At 37.6% G+C, this 18,749-nt stretch overlaps 1 protein-coding gene across 2 annotated transcripts in view; it reads left to right on the forward strand.

Annotated features, from left to right (window-relative positions):
• The first annotated feature begins 8,807 nt into the window (after positions 1 to 8,807).
• Positions 8,808 to 18,749, forward strand: part of BNC2 (basonuclin 2) — a 505,888-nt gene continuing 495,946 nt past the window's right edge. For both annotated transcript variants that reach the window (XM_031961503.1, XM_031961510.1), the window contains exon 1: positions 8,808 to 8,937. In XM_031961503.1, the coding sequence (XP_031817363.1) occupies positions 8,935 to 8,937 (3 nt within the window). In that variant the 5' untranslated portion in view covers positions 8,808 to 8,934. The remainder of the gene's footprint in view (positions 8,938 to 18,749) is intronic.

Below are 18,749 nucleotides of genomic sequence, written 5' to 3' on the forward strand. Positions count from 1 at the left end.
ATGTTAAATCCAATATATGCATACATATTTATACAATTATCGTGACTCACAAGAGAAAAAGTGAAGCAAAATAAAATACAAGCAAACAACAATAAAGAGTAAAAATGCTATATTGTAATCCATACTCTATTCCCATAGTCCTCTCTCTCTGAGTGCAGATAGCTCTCTTCATCCCAAAACCATTGGAATTGGTCTCAATCATCTCATTGTTGAAGAGAGCCATGTCCATCAGAATTGATTATCATATAATCTTGTTGTTCCCGGATAAAGTGATCTCCTAGTTTTATTTCACTTATCATCAGTTCATGTAAGTCTCTCAAGGCTTCTCTGAAATCATCCTGCTGATCATTTCTTATAGAACAATAATATTCCATAATATTCATATACCATAACTCATTCAACCATTCCCCAACTGATGGGCATCCACTTAGTTTCCAGTTTCTTGCCACTACAAAAAGGGCTGCCACAAACATTTTTGCACAGGTGGGTCCCTTTCCCTCCTTTATGATCTTTTTGGGATATAAGCCCAGTAGAAACACTTCTGAATCAAAGTATATGCACAGTTTGATAGCCCTTTGGATATAGTTCCAAATTGTAGCGCTGCAATTTTTGAACTGCAGGCTACATGATTTTCTCCCAGATATGTAGTCAGAATTATAGCAAACCAGTTCAAAGGATGAGAGAAATTAGAATTGGAAGGGATCTTAGAGTTCTTATTGATATGACTGGATATTTTTATAGTGCTTTACTATTTGCTAAGTATTTTAAAATGTTATTTTGCCTATTTTACAAATAATAAACTTGAGGCTCTCAGATTGCTTAAGTTCATCTTGCTCATGGTCATATAAGTTATATGGGAGGCAGCTAAATAGTGAGGGGGATAGGCTGGTGGGCCTACAGTCAAGAAGACCTTAATTCAAATGCTACCTCAAACTTGTTGTAGCTAGCTACTAGTGTGATCCTGAACAAATCACTTTAAAATTTTGCCTGTGGAAATTATGATCTTTCCCTCTCCCCTAGTTTTTTTTTTTTTTTTTTTTTTTAAATAATCTCACAACCAACTTTGCCCATTCTTTTTCCCTTCCTCTCTATTCCAATGATTATTAAGCTTGGCCTGGCTTTGTCTAGAATGTCATTAATGATCAGGGAGAACTGGGATTAGAACTTCCCTTTACTGGATATATGTGAAGATAGGATCACTGGTAATAGGGCACTCTATAGCCATAGATGCTGCCTCCTAGGGCTTTTGTGAGGAAGACACTGTAATTGTAAAGTGCTATGGAAATCTCAGTTATTATCCTTATATGCTGCTTCATCTGGATCTGTTCTATATAAGGAAGCAAAAACACTTTGAGAATTCCATCAGTCAATCTATTTAGTATCCCCACTTATCACTACTAAATACTATGGGAAATCTAGAAGTATACAACTTTGCCCTCAAAGAACTTATTCTTTTGTAAGGAAGACAAATGTACAAAATAATGGATATTAGGTGAAATGTAATTATCTTCTGAAACATGCTGCAGACACTAAGTACTAAAGGATTTCAGAGATGAAGCAGAAAGCTTCATTGAAGAAGTGTGAGACAAGTTGAGCTTTATAGAATGGGTAGGTTTGGATGGATAGAAAGGTGAATAGGATATCCAGATGAAAAGAATGAAGTGAACTAAAAAAGGCATGAAAAAAATGAGAATGCATGATAAGTTCTCAGGGCAGTGAGAAGACTGACCTAACTAGAATGTAGATGTGTGTTAGGGAATGTTTAAAAATAAGATTGTATTTGTAGAGTCAAACTAAATTGGTGGGAAGAAGTGGGAGTAAAAAGGACTGAAATCAAGAGAGGAATTTGGATTTCATGTGGTAGAAAAATGGGAAGCCATTGATTGTTTTTGAGAATGGGAAGGTTAGGGTGAGAGTAGCATTTAAGGAAGACTAATGTGACTATGAAGGGAGAGAGCCTGGAGTCAGGAAGTCCAGCTGAGAAGTTGTTTGTAATAATGCAAGCCTGACATGGTGGGAGGCAGAATCCTCTTCCCCTTACCTCAGTATCTGGGGAAGATTAGGGCTGGATTCATAGCTTAACTTGGTTTTCTTGGAGCATAGTCTCAATTCTAGTCCCCAATCTCCAAGGATTCAAGTGCCAGGTACCTTGAATTCTTAGAATTTCTATGCCAGGCAAGCTGGCTATACCATTCTACCATCTAGCTTGGCTCCAAGGTCATTGCCAGGGCTCAAAAAAAAAAAAAAATTAATGCAAGCCTGAGTTGATAAGAGCATGACCTACACTGGAAATTCAGAGAAAGATGAACATGAGAGACATTTTGAAGTAAAATGATTTTTGACTTAGTGAGTGACTTGGATATGAGGGATAAAAGGGAAGGATGAGTCAATGATGACTCAAAGATTGTGAGCTTGAGTGTCTGAGAGAATAGTGGTATTGTTTATAGAGACAGGGAAGTTAAAAGGATGAGCTGATGTGGAAAGAGAGAAAATGACTTCAGTTTTGGATTTGGGGATTTTGAAGTGGAGAGACATCAAAATGTCCAGCAGGAGGTTAGATAAATATGACACTAACTGCTGGGAATCGATAGGACTGGAGAAAAAAGATTTGGAAATCCTTAGAATAAGAGTATGATGTAAAAGGAAAAAACAAAATGCTGAACTAGAAATCAGGAGATCCAGGTTCTAGTCCTGCTTCTGTCATTGATTCACCTTTTGACTTTAAATTGCTTATTCTTTCTGGTGGTCAATTTCCATATTTATAAAATGAAAGGATTAGACTAGATGATATCTAATGTTTCTTCAGTTGCCAGATATTATGATCTTATCTCTTTGGGTGGGACTGTCTTGGGAAAGGGCCAGGAACTATGGCCCTTCTAATCCTAAGGGAAGAGATTGAAGAAGGGAAGTATCCTATTGAGTTAATGCAGGAAAGGTGATCTATGTTGTGGGAAGTATCCATTTGCCTCCCAATATTTCTAATTCTGGTTTTGCTGCTTGTGACAATGAAATACATTGTAAAAAATACATCTTCATTATTCACAGAGGTATTAATGTAATCACTTGCCAGATCTGTAAGACATCTTCCCCAGGTTCTTGATGTACTTAGCTGCTCCTTCAGGCAGGGATGAATTGGTAAAAGTTTTAACAACTGGCTTTACCAAAAACCACACGTGACATGCTTTTAAGGCTGTCTACATTATTAAACGTTCTTTCCATTGTTTTCTTAAATCTAGACAGTGAACAAAACAATAAATCAAGTCCTGATTAGTAGCATTTACCATTTCTTTTTTAAAAAGTGTTTTTATTTGAGCTTTTGTTTTTTATATCACGATAGTTTTCCTTAACGAATGTTATTCCTACTGCTATTCCTGCTAAAAGCCTTCCCCTGTAACAATGAAATTTTTTTAAAAATTAAAACTCTTTTACTTAGTTTTGAGTTCCAAATTCCATCCTTTCTCTCTCTTCTTAATAAGCAATTAGATACAGGTTATTATGTGCAATTAATTTTCCATATTAGTTATTTTGTACAAGAAGACTCAATAGGAAAAATTAAAGAAAGGGAAAAAAAATTCTTTAGTCAGTGTCAGTTCTTTCTTTGAGGCAGATGGCATGTTTCATCATTAGTCCTTTGGGAATGGATCATTTTTGGGATTTGGGATCCACAGTTTGGATCATTGTATCGCTGAGAATAGCCTAGTCCTTTACAGTTCTTCAGCTAACAATATTGCCAAAGCTGTTTTGTTCACTTTACTATGTATCATCAGTTCATGTAAGTCTTTACAGATTTTTCTGGTATCATCCTGCTTGTTATTTCTTATAGCACAATAATATTAACATTCCATTACAATCATATACCCCAGCTTGTTTAGCCATTCCCCAATTAACGAGCATCCTTTTGATTTCCAATTCTTAGCCACCACAAAAAAATGCTGCTATAAAAATATTTTTGTACAAATAGGTCTTTTCCTATTTGGGGGGAAGTCTTTGAGATACAGATCTAGCAGAGATATTGCTAGATCAAAACATTTGTCCATTTCTGAAGTGTCAATGATCACATTGATAATTTCCAGTCATTTCCAGGAAGTTCCATCTGGTTCAAGTGTGCTCTAGTACACCCCTGGCAGGAAGGCTTACATCATCAGAAGACAGTAAACAGAATTTCATTTATTCATTCAACTAATTGCTCTTTAGAATGTTGGAGCTGAAGGAGAACTCAGAGGTCATTCAATCCTACTTCCTCATTTGATACATGAAGAAACTGAGGTGTACAGAAACTAAATGCCATTTACATAAGATCTTCTGATTTGTACATAAGATGAGAGTACACATCTCATTTGATGCTCATGGTGCTATAAGTATTATCCATTTTACAGATGAGGAAATTGAAGCCCAGAGAAGCTAAATGACTTGCTCATCTATGATCACACAGCTAGTAAGTGTATATAGTGGGTTATAAACTGTAATCTTTAAGGTTCACAGTCTAAAAATTTTTTCCTCTGGAAGGCTCTCTTGCTTCTATTGACTTGACCAAAGTAACAATGATGGAACGGACAAGCTACAAGTTGAAATGATTGTTCTAACTTAAAAGTCTGTTGGTCTTTGCACATTACCATGCTGCTTCCCTCACATTCATTAATCACCTATTGTCCAGGTGTTATACAGTAGAAGGAAGATGTGAAGTTTAACTTCATGAAGTTTACATCTAATAGGGTGATAATCCAGAAGCATAAATAACTATAATATACAACCATGTTACATGATAAATACATTTGAGAGGTGCAAATAAAAGTGCAGGTGAGGAAATAAACTCTAGGAAATGACGTAATTCCCAAGGTCAATTTTGTCAACTTCAAAGACATTGGACAAAACTATTTTTAAAGCCCTTTCCAGCTGTAAAGTTACATGATTTGTAATCTTGGGGTTTTGAAGCTCTGTAAATCATAAAGTAAATCTAAATTATTACCATGGAGGTGATAAGTAAGTCATAAGAGTGGGCAAGTTTTCAGAAGGCAACATAAAAAGAGAAGCTTGGAAATATGGAAGATTGAGCTTTTGGTAGACCCTAAAGTTAAGAAGCAAGAGGAGGAAAAGAAATCAGTAAAGGTGGAGAGGAGAGAATAAGATCATGATCCTATAGTGCTAGAGAAGTTAAGGGAAGAGGACTTCACCAAGGTGAGAAAAATCAAAATTAACTGAGTAAAGCTACTGTACTTACTTTTTTGGTCCTTGTATCCTTTTTTTTTTTTGATACCCAATATGGTATCTTACACATATCCAGCTCTGGAGAAGGGCTAAATTGAATTTAAAACTGCTGCAGTGAGCAGCTCTGTAAAATGCAGCAGAAGGGATCAAGGGAAATGAGGGTAGAGAACAGGACATTGCATTTTGGATATAATTATTCATGAGTGATCTATGATGAATGAACTTTCCTACTAGGTGAGAAAATTTTAAAAATATGAATACATCTTGAATAGTCACCCCTTTTGCAGTCACATCATTAACACATTATAAACAAATCTCACTGTAAACTTGTAACCCCCCACTGAAATGCCATTTGATCAATTGCCCATTTGTAAGATTTTTGTTATGAACTAGCAGCTGCTTGTAATGCCATTTCAACTAACATTGTGATTTCATGGAACCAATTAAGCACTTTGGGTGGAGTGTGCCTATGATGTGCCAATCACAGAATGTGCTATTCTCCTCCCTCCAACAAAAAAGCATAGAGTCTTTATGCGTATTCCCAAAAGTGAACTTCCTATGACCTTAGGGTTACCAGGTCCATGTGATGGCTCACCAAAATGAGATACTGCTTTTAGGGGTAAGAGACTTTTGGCTGCTTTTGGGTCACACCAGTGTTTCATCTGTATTCTTCCACATCCCCAAAATGCAACTCCTCAGCCCAACACATTCTCCATCTTTATGATGATATATCTTCAGAAAGGGATAGCTTTGGACCTAAAGTGGATGGGCTTTGAGACACATAAATTGTTTGTGTGCTAACATCAAAAACAGACAGATCTGGAACCAATCAAGTGAATGTAAATTAGAGACTGCTTGATGTGGAATAACTTCTGCATGTTGGTCCATAGAGGTGTGTAGCCAAAAAGGCACTGTGTGAATACAATTGTTTGGCAAGTCCCTGCTCTGTCACTTGTCCAAAGCGGTAAGTGTGTGAATGGATTTGTATGGGTAATGACTCTGAAATTAGCAACCAGCTTTTCTCCTCTCTCCATGTTACTGGAAAACACATTGGATCTTGGCTCCTTTCCGGAGCTGAATTCTTGTGATGATCCTCAGTTGCTCAGTACTCACATTTGTTCGTCATTATCTCTTGTGTAATCACATTCTACAAACTGTAGGATGATATTACAGTTGTGTTTACAGAATAAGGGAACTTGCCCTACACCTTAATCAAATCATGATAGAGATGAGCCTCCTTAGATAACAAGTTTTTAAATAAATTCAAATGGTCATTAGATTTTCAGTCTCCTACTTGATTTGTTATATGGATTGAAAGAATCTTTTGACATGCTTGGAATTACTCCTTTCCCTTACCCTTCTCATAAGCATTGTGGATATAACTGTATGGTATTTACTGTATATATTATGGTAGAATTTATTTTCTTTGTTTTACTGGGCAAAACTTTCCAAAATATGATAATGCAAAGAAATCAATTATCAGCTCTGGTTAAGGCCTAAGGCCCTGCTAAAGTGCTGATTTTATCTGAAGTTCTTAGAGAACTAGATCTTCATTGTTTGGCATGTGAAAAAATTAGATAATCACATTTGCCCTAATCCTTAATATTGATGCTTACATTTCAAAACCTTTTAATTAATGCTTTGAAACTTTTTTTTTAACTATGCATGCTTATTTTAATAAAATAAAATGTTAATATTGCAGTAGCATAGCATCTTTTTTCCTTTTGGTATTGATTTTTAAAGTGTGTTTTTTTTTTTTTTTCTGTTCCAGAATCTTAAAACAGATATAATTTAGCAAAGGTAGAAATCTTCAACAAACAGAATATAAAAGTTTAATATTGATGCTACATATTTTGGAAAGAATTAGTTTGCTGACTTAAAATAATCAAAATAGGCTTAATTAATACCTTAACTTTGGAGGAAAGAGTAAAAGGGAGAGGAGGTGAATGAATTTCTATTTTCAGTAGTTACTAGTTACCAAACCTGTTGATCTGCAAAGACAGTCTTAGACTTTTGTTTTTCAATTGCTCTGGGAGTTTGCATGAAGCCTATGCCATTCTCCCATGTTAGATAAGCAGAAAGTTTGCTCTGGCTGTGATAAATCTTAAGAACTTGGATATGTTTCTGGCACATATTTTGCCTGAGAAAGATGATGATGATTAACCTCTTTTTCCCCCCTTCCCCCTCCCTTTTTTCCTGTGGCTGGGAAGGGTGTGTATTTTTTTGTCTGTGCATTAAAAGAAAAAAAAAAAGTCCTTCAGCTGCAGTGCGTGTGCGCGCTGAGCCTTGCAAGATCGGAGTCTGTTTTGTGTGTCTCCAGGGCAGGGTTAGTTTGGTTGGCTGAGTGTCACACACAGATGTGACTCTTGTCTTTACCCTGCAGACGTACTTGGTGTCGGCCCACCCCCTCTAGCCAGCCTTCCCCCACCCTCCTATTTCCAAAAAAAAAAAAAAAAAAGTCTTAAAATCCCTCACTCCACAGCAACCTAACCTCAGGACCCGAGGTGGGGGGCGGGAGGAAAGAGGGAAGGAAACTCTCACCGCAAGCCGGCGTCTCGGGCAAGGGGAAAACGCGCACATGCACACATGCATGCATGCACACATGCACACGCAAACACACGCACCCAAAACTTTTGGCTGCATCCTTGAACTTTTCTCCTTTTTCTTCTCTCGGCCTTTTTGCCTATATTTTGTGGGCCGTGTGCGGTCTGCTCCCCTGTCCTCTCTCCAGCGGCGCCTGGACGCCTGGAGTTGATAGGGAAGAGAGAAACACCGGGAGCGGCTGCCGCTGTAGAGAGGAGACGGCGGCTACCACCGAACTACCGGTGCCGGTGCTGCTGGTGGTGGTGGAGGAAGAAAAACCGGCCAAAGCGGACACTGCGAGAGCCAGAGGCTGAAACAGAAAGATACGCCGAGATTTGCAGCAATCTGAATAAAGTTCGCGCCGTTTGCTCGGCGTTTTTCCTCTCCAACACTCTCCTCGATACTCCTCCCCCCCCTTGACAGCTGGGAGCAAGAGGTTCCCCCCCCACCCCCTTCGGCCGGGCCTGCCACCTCCCCCCAGGGGCGCCACAGTGCAACCCCTCCCCTGGAGCCTACGGGGAAGGAAAAGGGTTCACTTTAAGCCAGCAGAAATCGACTTCAGTTTTTTTTGGAGAGGGGAAACAACGGTGTCTCTTCAGACTACTTTGCAGAAAATAGGAAAACGAGAAACTTGTGGCAATTTTTCAGAGCATACCCGGCTCTCTCCCTGTCTCCTTTCCCGGTGGCTCCCTGCACGAGCCCGCGCAGCCCCTTAGCTGCCCTCTCCGGGGATTTTTCCTCTTTCTTTCCTTTTTTTCTCTCCAAGTTCCGAGGCTTCCTTCCTCCCGATTGGAAAAGTTTTGTAGTCTTTAACTTGGGAGAATATTAGACTTTCGATGTGTACATAAATCAGTCACCTGGAGGGAGGGGGAGGAAGAGAGAGAGAGAGAGAGAGAGAGAGAGAGAGAGAGAGAGAGAGAGAGAGAGAGAGAGAGAAGGAGAGAGAGAAGGAGAGAAAGAAGGAAAAGAGGCGGAGGAGGAGGAGGGCAGTGGCAGAGGGAGGGAGGAAAGGAGGGAAGGAGGGGGGAGGAAGGAAAGAAAGAGGCAGAGGAGACACAGGAGTCAGAGGGGCTGGTCCAGACGCTGCCGCTAAGAGGAGACCGAGAGGCGGGGGCTGCAAGTGCACTTGACAACCAACATGCGGAGATGGTAAGAAGTTTCCAACATCCTTTCATTTTCATTCTAGACTTAATCTGAAATTACTGTAAAGCAGTAACGCTACGAGGAGCTAGCTGGTTCGAGAATCTGTTTCTTTAACTTCAAGGAAGGGAAGGGAGAAAAAAAAAACACCCTAAGCCAACCTGGCTCAAGCTGAGCTCCTGAAATCCTGTTGTAAAACTTTTGCCTCAAAACTTTCAGTGAGAGCAAGGATGGGGGTGGGGGCTGCCCTAAGATCTTATCTACGCCTTCCATAGTCTCTCCCAAAAAAGGTGAAAGAGATGTGATCGGTTTGGTGAGGATGGGGGAGTTTGGGATTTGGGGCTTGGAGGTGGGGGTGTAGGATGGGTGGAAAGGGGAGGGAGGAATGAATGGAACTTCTGTAGTAGCTGTCTACACTGAGGAAAAGCGTTTCGCATTCCCTGTAAAGGTAACTTTTGAAACTCGGCATAGGGGTGAAAGGGGATTGCTATATGAGTGTGTGTATGTGTGTGTCTGCCACAGAAGGAGCAAACCCATTTTTCACCAGTGAACCTCCCCCCTCCCCCACCTTTAAAAAAATTTTTTTTGCCCGTGATTTTCCTTGACTCAAATCATCATTTATTGCTAAGTGAAAGTTGTAGGAAATGCTCCTGTACTTGGATAAAGAATGTGAAAACCTGAGAGGTGCTGCATCCTGGGGAAATAACCTTCAAAGTTCTTTTCAATCAGAATTGAGAGGGCTTTTTTTTTTTTTTTTAGATTTCATTTCAAAGACTTTGGTTGTTTTATGGAGAGGGGGGAAGGAGGCAGGATTGGTAGGTGCTAGATTATGAGATGATCCAAGTTTAAACTTGGAGAAATCCCTAGTGGTTCCTTTACGGTTGCAAGCCACAAGTACATTTTAAAGAAGCATGACTACACATACAGTACCCAGAATGCTAGCGGGTACGCCCGTGTAGTCTGGAGTCGAGTCCATCCAGCCGGGGAAGAGCATGTCCATACTGAGTGAAGCGATTTGTGAGAAGTGTGGCTTGACCACTCCCTTGATTCCACAAAGCATTGCTGTTGTTACCCCCACTTGGAGTTTTGGTGTCTATTGCATGAAGATAGACAACATAAGAAAAAGGGAGATAGTGGGTTGGCATCTTTTTTTCTTCCCTTCCCCCTAATGTGACATCTCTTGTTTCAATGATCAAAGCCATCACTGAAGTGTAGGAGATGCGACTGTCAGATGTAGGCAACAACAACAAAAAAGACTGTAGCATGTGCCCAGGACTGTGGTTACAGTAACGCTGACTGAAATTAAAGTGGTTTTGAAAGCAGCGTGCATTTTATGATGGTTCCCATTTACTCTAGACTCAAAGCTGTTGTAAAACTGATGTACAAAAGACACCATAAAATAATCCTCTGTGCCCAGGATTAAAGTGGCAGAAAGTGACCCTTTTCAAATTTTTTTTTTTTTTTTTGTGGTCCTCCCCCACTGTTGCTGTTTAGTGTAACGTCCAAACAAAATAGTAACATCTTTTTTGGACTTGAATATTTGTTCTTCTGGTAATATTTTATGCTCAACTTTTAAAACTAGGACAAAGTAATATTTTCCCTCTTACTCTTAATCTATATTGCTGTTCATCCATAGTTATTCCTAATACTGAAATCACTTTGCAAATTGATTTATATGGGAATTACTTTTAAATAGTAGTTAAGATAATTTGTATTTCACGATTTTGCATTTTGGCTTAAAGTCTCAGGAATTCACTTGCCTTAAGTATGGAGTTTATTTCTGCGTCTGTTATTTGTTGAGATTGATTTCTAGCTCTATTAAGAATAGTGAGAGCTTGTGAAAGTGTATGGATATTGCCTTCTTAGCAGTCACAAAACTCTCATCTGAACCTTTTATGGGGTGTAAGCGGTCTGTTTTATTTTGTAGCTGGTTCATTTAAACTTTCCAGCAATTATGAAGTTTTCTTGGTTGTAGGAAGGTCCTCTTTAACTTCCCATAGTAAAGTATATTTAAAATCCAGATTGCTAATGACTTTACCAAAGGTTACATTAGTATGTTCATCTGAATGAAGTTACATTGAGGTTCAATATAAACTTTACTAATGAGCTTCTAAGTAAAGTTGGAAACCTGTGTTTTTCAACTTTGGGATTATTAACTGTGTTATCATTTTCCCCAATACTTTTGACAAGAATGAATTTCAGCTCATTTTTTTGAAGGTGAATTTTTACAAAATGTTAATAGCTCAAATACATCCCTAACGTCTGTGTTTTTCCTACATGAGGTTCGAGGTGTATATGTCAGACAGGGAAATGTGATTACATAAACCAAAGCAATAAAGGAGCATACAAAAGCTGAGCTGACTATTGCTCTATTAAAATGTAAGTGTTACAGTTTGAATTTCCAAGTGAGAGTTTTTGAGTTCAGTGCTTTACATAACATTTTGTCCTAATCTTGCTTGCTGTCAGGGATGTTTCATGGTTGTGCAATTGCTCCAGTCAAGAATGCCAATTTGCATTCCAGGAGTGTCATTTGATTACTTTTATCTGCACAGCTCCAAGACTGGCCCAGACCTCTCATTTCATCTTGCCATGTCACGAGTCAATGCTGTGTCGTCTTTGCAAAAATCTGCCTGATTTAGACAAGAAAAAAAAGTACTTTCATGTTACAGCCGCAGTCCCCTGCTAACTTGTCAGCAGCAGGATATGATTCACTTGGGCCCTGAAGAATGGAACAGAGAGAAGGGTTAGGCGGTTCAATAAAGCCCATGGACAGGTAGTGTGTGACGTCCCCTGAGAGCTTAAGTTAATGAAGAACAGGTCTGCTTAGTTCTCCACACTCTGACCTGGTGCTGTCCCCACAGTTTTCTCATTTGATCTTTCTCAGCAAATTGATCTTTTCTTGTATTTTTTTGCCTTCCAAGTTAGTCCTTGTGGGACTGAAATTAGCAGAGCAACTTAAGTTGGATAATACAGCTGTTCAGAAAAGAAGAAATTGGACACTAGCTCAAAAAGGTTGGGGTGGGCTGGGTGGGGGGAGCGGTTATGTTTTTTTGTTGTTGTTGCTGCTGAAAATTTTTCCTTATTTAAGGGAGTCCAAAAAAGGTAATGACTTAGAAGTTAGTTTTCTCTCCCTTTAATCTTTTGACACTAGATTCAATATTAATTTAACTTTTACTTTCTAGATTTAAAAACACACAAAAGATACAGTGAACAATAAAAGTGTACTTTAATACTTTTTATATAAGCTTGTTAGAAATGATTTACTAGTCTGTTTTGAGATTTTAATATAGTAAGACATGCTAAATATCAATGGCATACATCATTCTATTTATCATCTGCTAAATAACTATAATACCAAAATATCCAATACTGAATTGCAGAAAAGATTAAACAATGAAATAGTCATTACTGATGCTGTATATAAATATTATGGTAGATTAAAATGTGTTCTACAAATTATCTTTAGCATTTCAATTTCCTGTAAATTCTGCTGATGCACTGATAAAGTATGTACTCTGATTAGTATTTGCTTTCAAGGTACTGCTTTTAAAGGCAAGTTTTCAGGGCCTGGAATTTCACGACTATTCATTCTCCCTGTATTTTTCAAATTATAAGTAATTAATAATTGGGGGAAATCTGTTTTGTGTGTGTGTGTATGTATATATGTATACATGTGCATGTATATTATTTGTGGAGTAAATATTAAAATTTCATAATAGAATTTTTAAGTCAAATATGAGTTAGAAGTGATTGAGATTCTTTACAGTACACATAAGAAGTAATACTTAACTTTCCATGTCCCTTTGTAAATGGTCGCATTTATCATGAATGTCCTACCAAGGTATAGAATTGAAAACATTGCTAAGTGAAAAATAAGAATCCTTATATGAGGGCAATTGCCTCTCTTTCCTTTCTGTTGAATGTATTGCTTTGTAAAATGGATGGGAATCGGATAGGATCATTGGTTAGTAAACTCCTCTCTGAAGAGCTAGAGGGAGCCTTGTGATTTTATGAGATATGCCTAAGGTAAAAAATGGAAAATGCTTTGGAAAATGAACTAGTGCAGAAAAGGAGTTGTTAGCGATCACAGTTCTAGGATTTAGACATAGAAATGCTATTGTAGCGTTTTAGCTGTGATGAGAATGCCCATTAGAACCTTGACCTTGACTTATAGAATGCTTTCTTAGACCAACCAGAATACAACCCTAAATGTATATTCAGCCTATATTGATCATAGTTGAGATCTTTGGTAATTTATTGTTTGAAGGACTTCTTAGCCTCATTTCTGTTTGGAACCAGTAATGAAAATTCAGTTAAAAATTAGTTATTCCATAAAATCAACATAACATACAGATTCTTTCAGTTCACTGAGGAAAACCCCCTTTCTACATATGATGCTTTCCATGGAATTCTATAGAGAAATGGCTTTACCCTGAAGAGGAACTGCTTTTAATATGAACGATTTGAATCAGAGGGCCTAATAACAGGCCACTTAGAAAGCTGATATGTGAGAAAGCCATAATACTCCTGCTCTATTGTTCATCTTAAAGAAATCTTCCTTAAATGATATTAACTTCAATATTTGTTGTTTAATTTCACAGTGGTGTTTACCACTTGTTCTACAAAACTTGTGAGATATGTTTGCATTCAAAATCCATTGATCATAATTGCTGTTTAATATTTGTATGCTAGTTTTTATGAGTATAAGTTTGGAAAAACTTATTTACCATTTAAGTAAATAATATAATCCAATGAGATAAATTGCCAGATTGGCTTTTAAAAAAATCTATTGCACAGTAGCTCCTATTATGTCGCTAGCCAATAAAAGCCTTTATTTGTTGCTTATTAGAACCCTCAGTACACTCAAAGAGTTCAACTGTAATTTAATTTGGCTGTTTAAAGAGGCTTCCTTGTTTTAGAACATATCCATAGTTCAGTTTTACCATTTGTTGTGAATCTCTGCTATATGAACCGTGCATGTTTATCTGAATTACTTTCCAGGTATTTCAGAGTTTGTGTTACAACTTTATTTTGAGAAACAAAAAGCTAAAGTATGTAGAAAATCTATGAAAGTTAACATGTTTTTTTTTTTCTTTTCTCTTTTTCCTCTTTCTTTCTTTCCTTCCTTCCTTCCTTCCTTCCTTCCTTCCTTCCTTCCTTCCTTCCTTCCTTCCTTCCTTCCTTCCTTCCTTCCTTCCTTCCTTCCTCTTCCTCTTTTTTCTTTTTCTTTCTTTCTTAATCTTGAGACACTTGAGACACTTTGTGCCTCTGGTGATTTTTGGTAGCTTTCTACTGTTAAAGCTATTCTGTCGTTTATTTTAAAGTTCTTGCCCTTAAAGAATAAAAACTTCTTCAAAGGAGGATGAAGAAAACTTTTTAAAACTAACTTTCCTAATTAAGAAATATAGCTGAGACCATTTCAAAGTGGCAGTCATTTAAAAATATAAACATTTTTTTCTTTTAAAATTTTAATTCACAGTTTTCTAGCCCAGTAAGTTATAATTGCTTACATTAACCATTAAGGAGTTTTGCCGACTGAAGGATGTGAGTTGGAAAATGTAGTTATAGAGTACAAAGCTTAACTGTTCAATGCCAGTTAGATGAGTCTCAAGAATTCTTTATTTAAGAAGGTGTGGGACATATAGAGTGTAGATTATGAATTGCTGAGATCCATTTAAAATGAAAATGTGTGTGTTTTGTGTTTATGTGTGTGTATGGGAATGTGTGCGTGAGTAAAATAGATATTAATAATGATAGTGGAAGTCACATCAATCCAAACCTGCAGATACATTATGGAACAGTGGTCAAAATGTACAGTATTGTCTTAAAACTTATGTTTCATGTGTCTTTAGTCACTGCTTTTTGTGTGGAGTACAAAGATGTAACAATACACACAAAACATTTTTTTCCTTATTATGACCTTATATTTGCCAAAGTGCCCCATGCTGAAATTCCTTTTCAGTATCTTTTTTTTTTTCTCCAAAGCCAGACATGTACCCAGACACAAAAGACTCTGTGTATAGCAAGCTGTTTTAAATATTGTGACTCGACGCTATGCTGTCCTTTCTCTGCTTGAGCCAAGGATCTCTGCTCAGTGTCTGTGGATTACCAAGCCCCTTCTTTATTGTACCTCTTGTCAGCTATTCCTATTCATTTAACCTTTCATTAGTGTCTGTGCAGCTTCACTGTCTGGAAAGGCAAGGAAAAACCTAAAGGCCCTACTGTCACAGTTATTAGATTTCTCCGTTACATCCCAGCAACCATAAAGGAGTAAGAGTCAACACTATTGTCGTGCATGCTGCTATCCTGGGGTGCAACTCTTCTGTGCATGTCAAGGACATGTGCCACATGTTGATAATGCATCCCAGGGATAAATGCACAACATGGGGGATAGACTGAGGCTGGCAGTAATGAGCTTTGGAGGAGTTATTGCAAAGACAAACAGTTTGTGAAGGAATTTTGCTTAAGAGGCCAAGAAGATGGACTGCATTAAGGGTTGCCAAGGTTTGCTTCTGAGGTGCTTGTCAATCACATGGTTTTCATATAAACCTCATTTGTAGGGGAAAATTAAGCATTTTTGACAGCCAGGAAAAAATGCCCTTTTTTTTCCCTTTTCAGAAGAGTAGAAAGATAGTATGTTTCTAATGCTTCCCTCAATATGGGGGGGGAGGGGGATTAAATTATTCAAACCTATACAAAAGTCCATTAGATTAGAATGAGAATATGAGAGTATAAAGGGAGATGAATTCTGGGTCCCCTAGGTATGATGTTATAAAGAAAAAAAATTAAATAAATGAATTCAATTATTCATTTCTCCATGTATTTTATCTCTTATGTCCCTGCCCCTTCTCCCCTCCCCCACTACAATACTGACCTATCAGTTATGAATGTTTTGAGCCTTTACGAATGTTTTGTCTTTGTACATGTTCTTAGATTTCATTTTAGTTCAGTTCAGTTCAGCAATTATTGTAAGCTTCTGTATATAGAAATGGGGCAGTTAAATAGCACAGTAAATAGAGCACTGGGTGTAGAGTTGGAAGATCTGAGTTCAAATGCAATTTTGGATACTTTTACCTCAGTTTCCTCATCTGTGGCAAACTACTTCAGTAACTTTGCCTAGGAAACCCTAAATGGGGTCATGAAGAGTTGGACACGACTGAAACAATGGAACAGCATTATGTAGAAAACACTGTAGGTGGGAAGGAAAAAAGTCTCTTCCCTCAAGGAGCTTGCACTCTACAGGGAGATATAAGTAAACATATTTTAAAAGTAATATCGAAAGAGAGAAGATGCTGTTTTTGCTTCAACATTCATAATAAAAAAATTTACATATATTTTGAAAGAAAATTTTCAAAGATTTATAAATGGTAAACCATTCATGTCTTATTTGCCCAGTTTTTCATGCAGTTCCCCAAATTAGAAATATTCTTTTACCAACAATTTAGTATTTTTTTCCTATTTTCCTTCTTTAAACATTAATAATTTAAAAGAATTTTTTTTTGCATTTGTACTAAGCTGAATTTCAGTGGTGAGGGCCTCACCTTTTTTTCTTTCTTTCTTCCTTTCCCCTTTCTCCTTTCCTCTTTTTCTCCTTCCTTTTTTCCTTTCTCCCTTCTTTCCTTCTTTCCCTCCTTTGTTTATTCTTTCTGTTTTTCATATCTTAGTGATTTCTCAATAAATCCCTGAGAGCTTGATGGTCTTTCATTGCCTCCCCCACCCCCCACCCCCCCTTCCCCAGTCCTTTGTACTGCAGGTGAGGCATAAACTGCTAATACCAGTATCAAGTTTGAAACAAGACTGAGATTGACAGTTCTTTGGGCTTTGCTTAGCTAATCATGCAGCTATGTGTAACTGGGAATGGAAGAGAAAGGAATAATTTTCTTAGGCTTTCTCATTGAATTTTCTGTCCAGGGGGATTTTCTTCTTCACCAAACTATTACATTGTGAAGGAATAGGTGTTCCATTTAGGGACCTACCCTAGATCTTGACTTGAAGTCTTTATGCTTGTTGCAGCCATACGATGGTAAGTCTGGAAATATGCTCAGCCTTGCTCTGTGCTGAGGGGCATTCCTGTTCACAACAAATCCAAGGGTGACTATAATTTTAGTACTTTATTATTCCCTTCATCCAATGGCAGACTAAGACATCTCTGATGTTTGTCATGTTAAGAAAAGCTAGAGTTGAGGTTAGAGTTGGGGGTCAGGGAATGGTAACAACATTTTATTAATTACCTGTCGGGTAAAGAATTATGCAGAGCTGAAATAAAGCACCTTATGGAGTTTGTGGTCTATTAAAAGATACAAACAAAAACATAAAAGTCATGTGATATATCTAAATGAATTAGGTGTGATACAACATATAGGAGATCTGGTGGAAAAGATTGACTGATAGCTGAAAAAGGAAGACTTCATGGAAGAAGTATCATTCAGTTGTACTTAAAAAGGTAGATGAGGAAGGATACTTAAGCCTTAGTAGAGTGTAAGCAAAGGTATTATTAGTAAAAGTAATAGTGTGTGTGGGATAGGAGGGTAGGGAGCAGAACAGAGAGTTACCTACTTTGACTGGAACTGAGAATGCAAAGAAATGTGAAATAAAGAAGAAAAGGTAAGCTGATGTTTGATTATGGAGGATCTTGAATGCTAAGCAAATATAAGAAAGATAAAGACTTAATTCTTAGAATATAAAAAATCAGAACAGAAAATATTTTGGTATCAGATGGGGAATGTAAAAAACAATCTAAGCCTTAGGAAGTTAACAAATAGGAATGCTCACTTTAGATAAAAGAAAAGTTTATGTGGTATCACAATTTAATAATAATGATGATTATAATCTGAATCTCCTATAAATTCATTAGAATTGTAAGCTTACCCTACCGGGTAAGCTCTTCATATTATTGTTTTGTTTGTGCGGAATTTTCCTGGTGATAGGTGTCTAGAGGTACCTTCTTTTTGGGAGCCTAAATTCAGTAGATGCCCTAATTCCAGAAGAAAGTATGTGAAATAGGTCTGATTGCAGTATTAACCAATTTTTCTTTGATGTTTCCTGTATCCACTGAACTCTAATAAGTAACTTAGATGTTTTCTCTCTCTTAACATCTCAATCAGACAGATCCTGACAGTGCTTACCTCCCAGTGTTGAGCATAGTACATGACAGAGTAAGTTGCAGAATAGAGAAAGGGGATAGACCTATGATTTCATTTAAAAAAAAAAAAAAAAAAAGGGATGTCCTATGGGCAGCTAGGTGGTGCAGTGAATAAAGCACTAGCCCTGAAGTCAGGAGGATCTGAGTTCAAATCTACCCTCAAACACTTAACACGTCCCAACTGTGTGGCTCTGGGTAAGTCACTTAACTCCAATTGCTTCAGAAAAAAAAAAAAGACTCCTGAAAAAAGGGATGTCGCAGATGATGAAATTCCCTCTCTACCAATCCAGGTTAGTGTCTTCTCTGTAACTTGTAGCTTTAGAAAATTGCTTAGAGACAGTTAGAGGTTCAATGATTTGTCCAGCATCATACAACATACAAGTATTTGAGGTAAGACTTGAATTCAGTTCTTTTTGTATCCAAAGCAGGATTTTTTTTCCCATTCAGCTTCTGTGTCTCTCGTGGGCATGTCGTTAAAGCTTATTCATTCATTTAGTGGTCCCAGATGTCCTTTTTGTGGGGATGCAGGTTAACAGTAGTCTTCCATTGAATTAATGTAGTCCTTGCTGAATTGCTTTGATCTCTCAAAATCATTGCCTGGTAGCCAGCTTTCCGGTGATGAATTTCTTTGAATTAGACTAGTTCTCTTTTGACATTTCCAGTCAATTTCTTCATTTTT

The sequence above is a fragment of the Sarcophilus harrisii genome, chromosome 1 (genome assembly GCF_902635505.1).
Source record: "Sarcophilus harrisii chromosome 1, mSarHar1.11, whole genome shotgun sequence".
NCBI classification, from domain to species: Eukaryota; Metazoa; Chordata; class Mammalia; order Dasyuromorphia; family Dasyuridae; genus Sarcophilus; species Sarcophilus harrisii.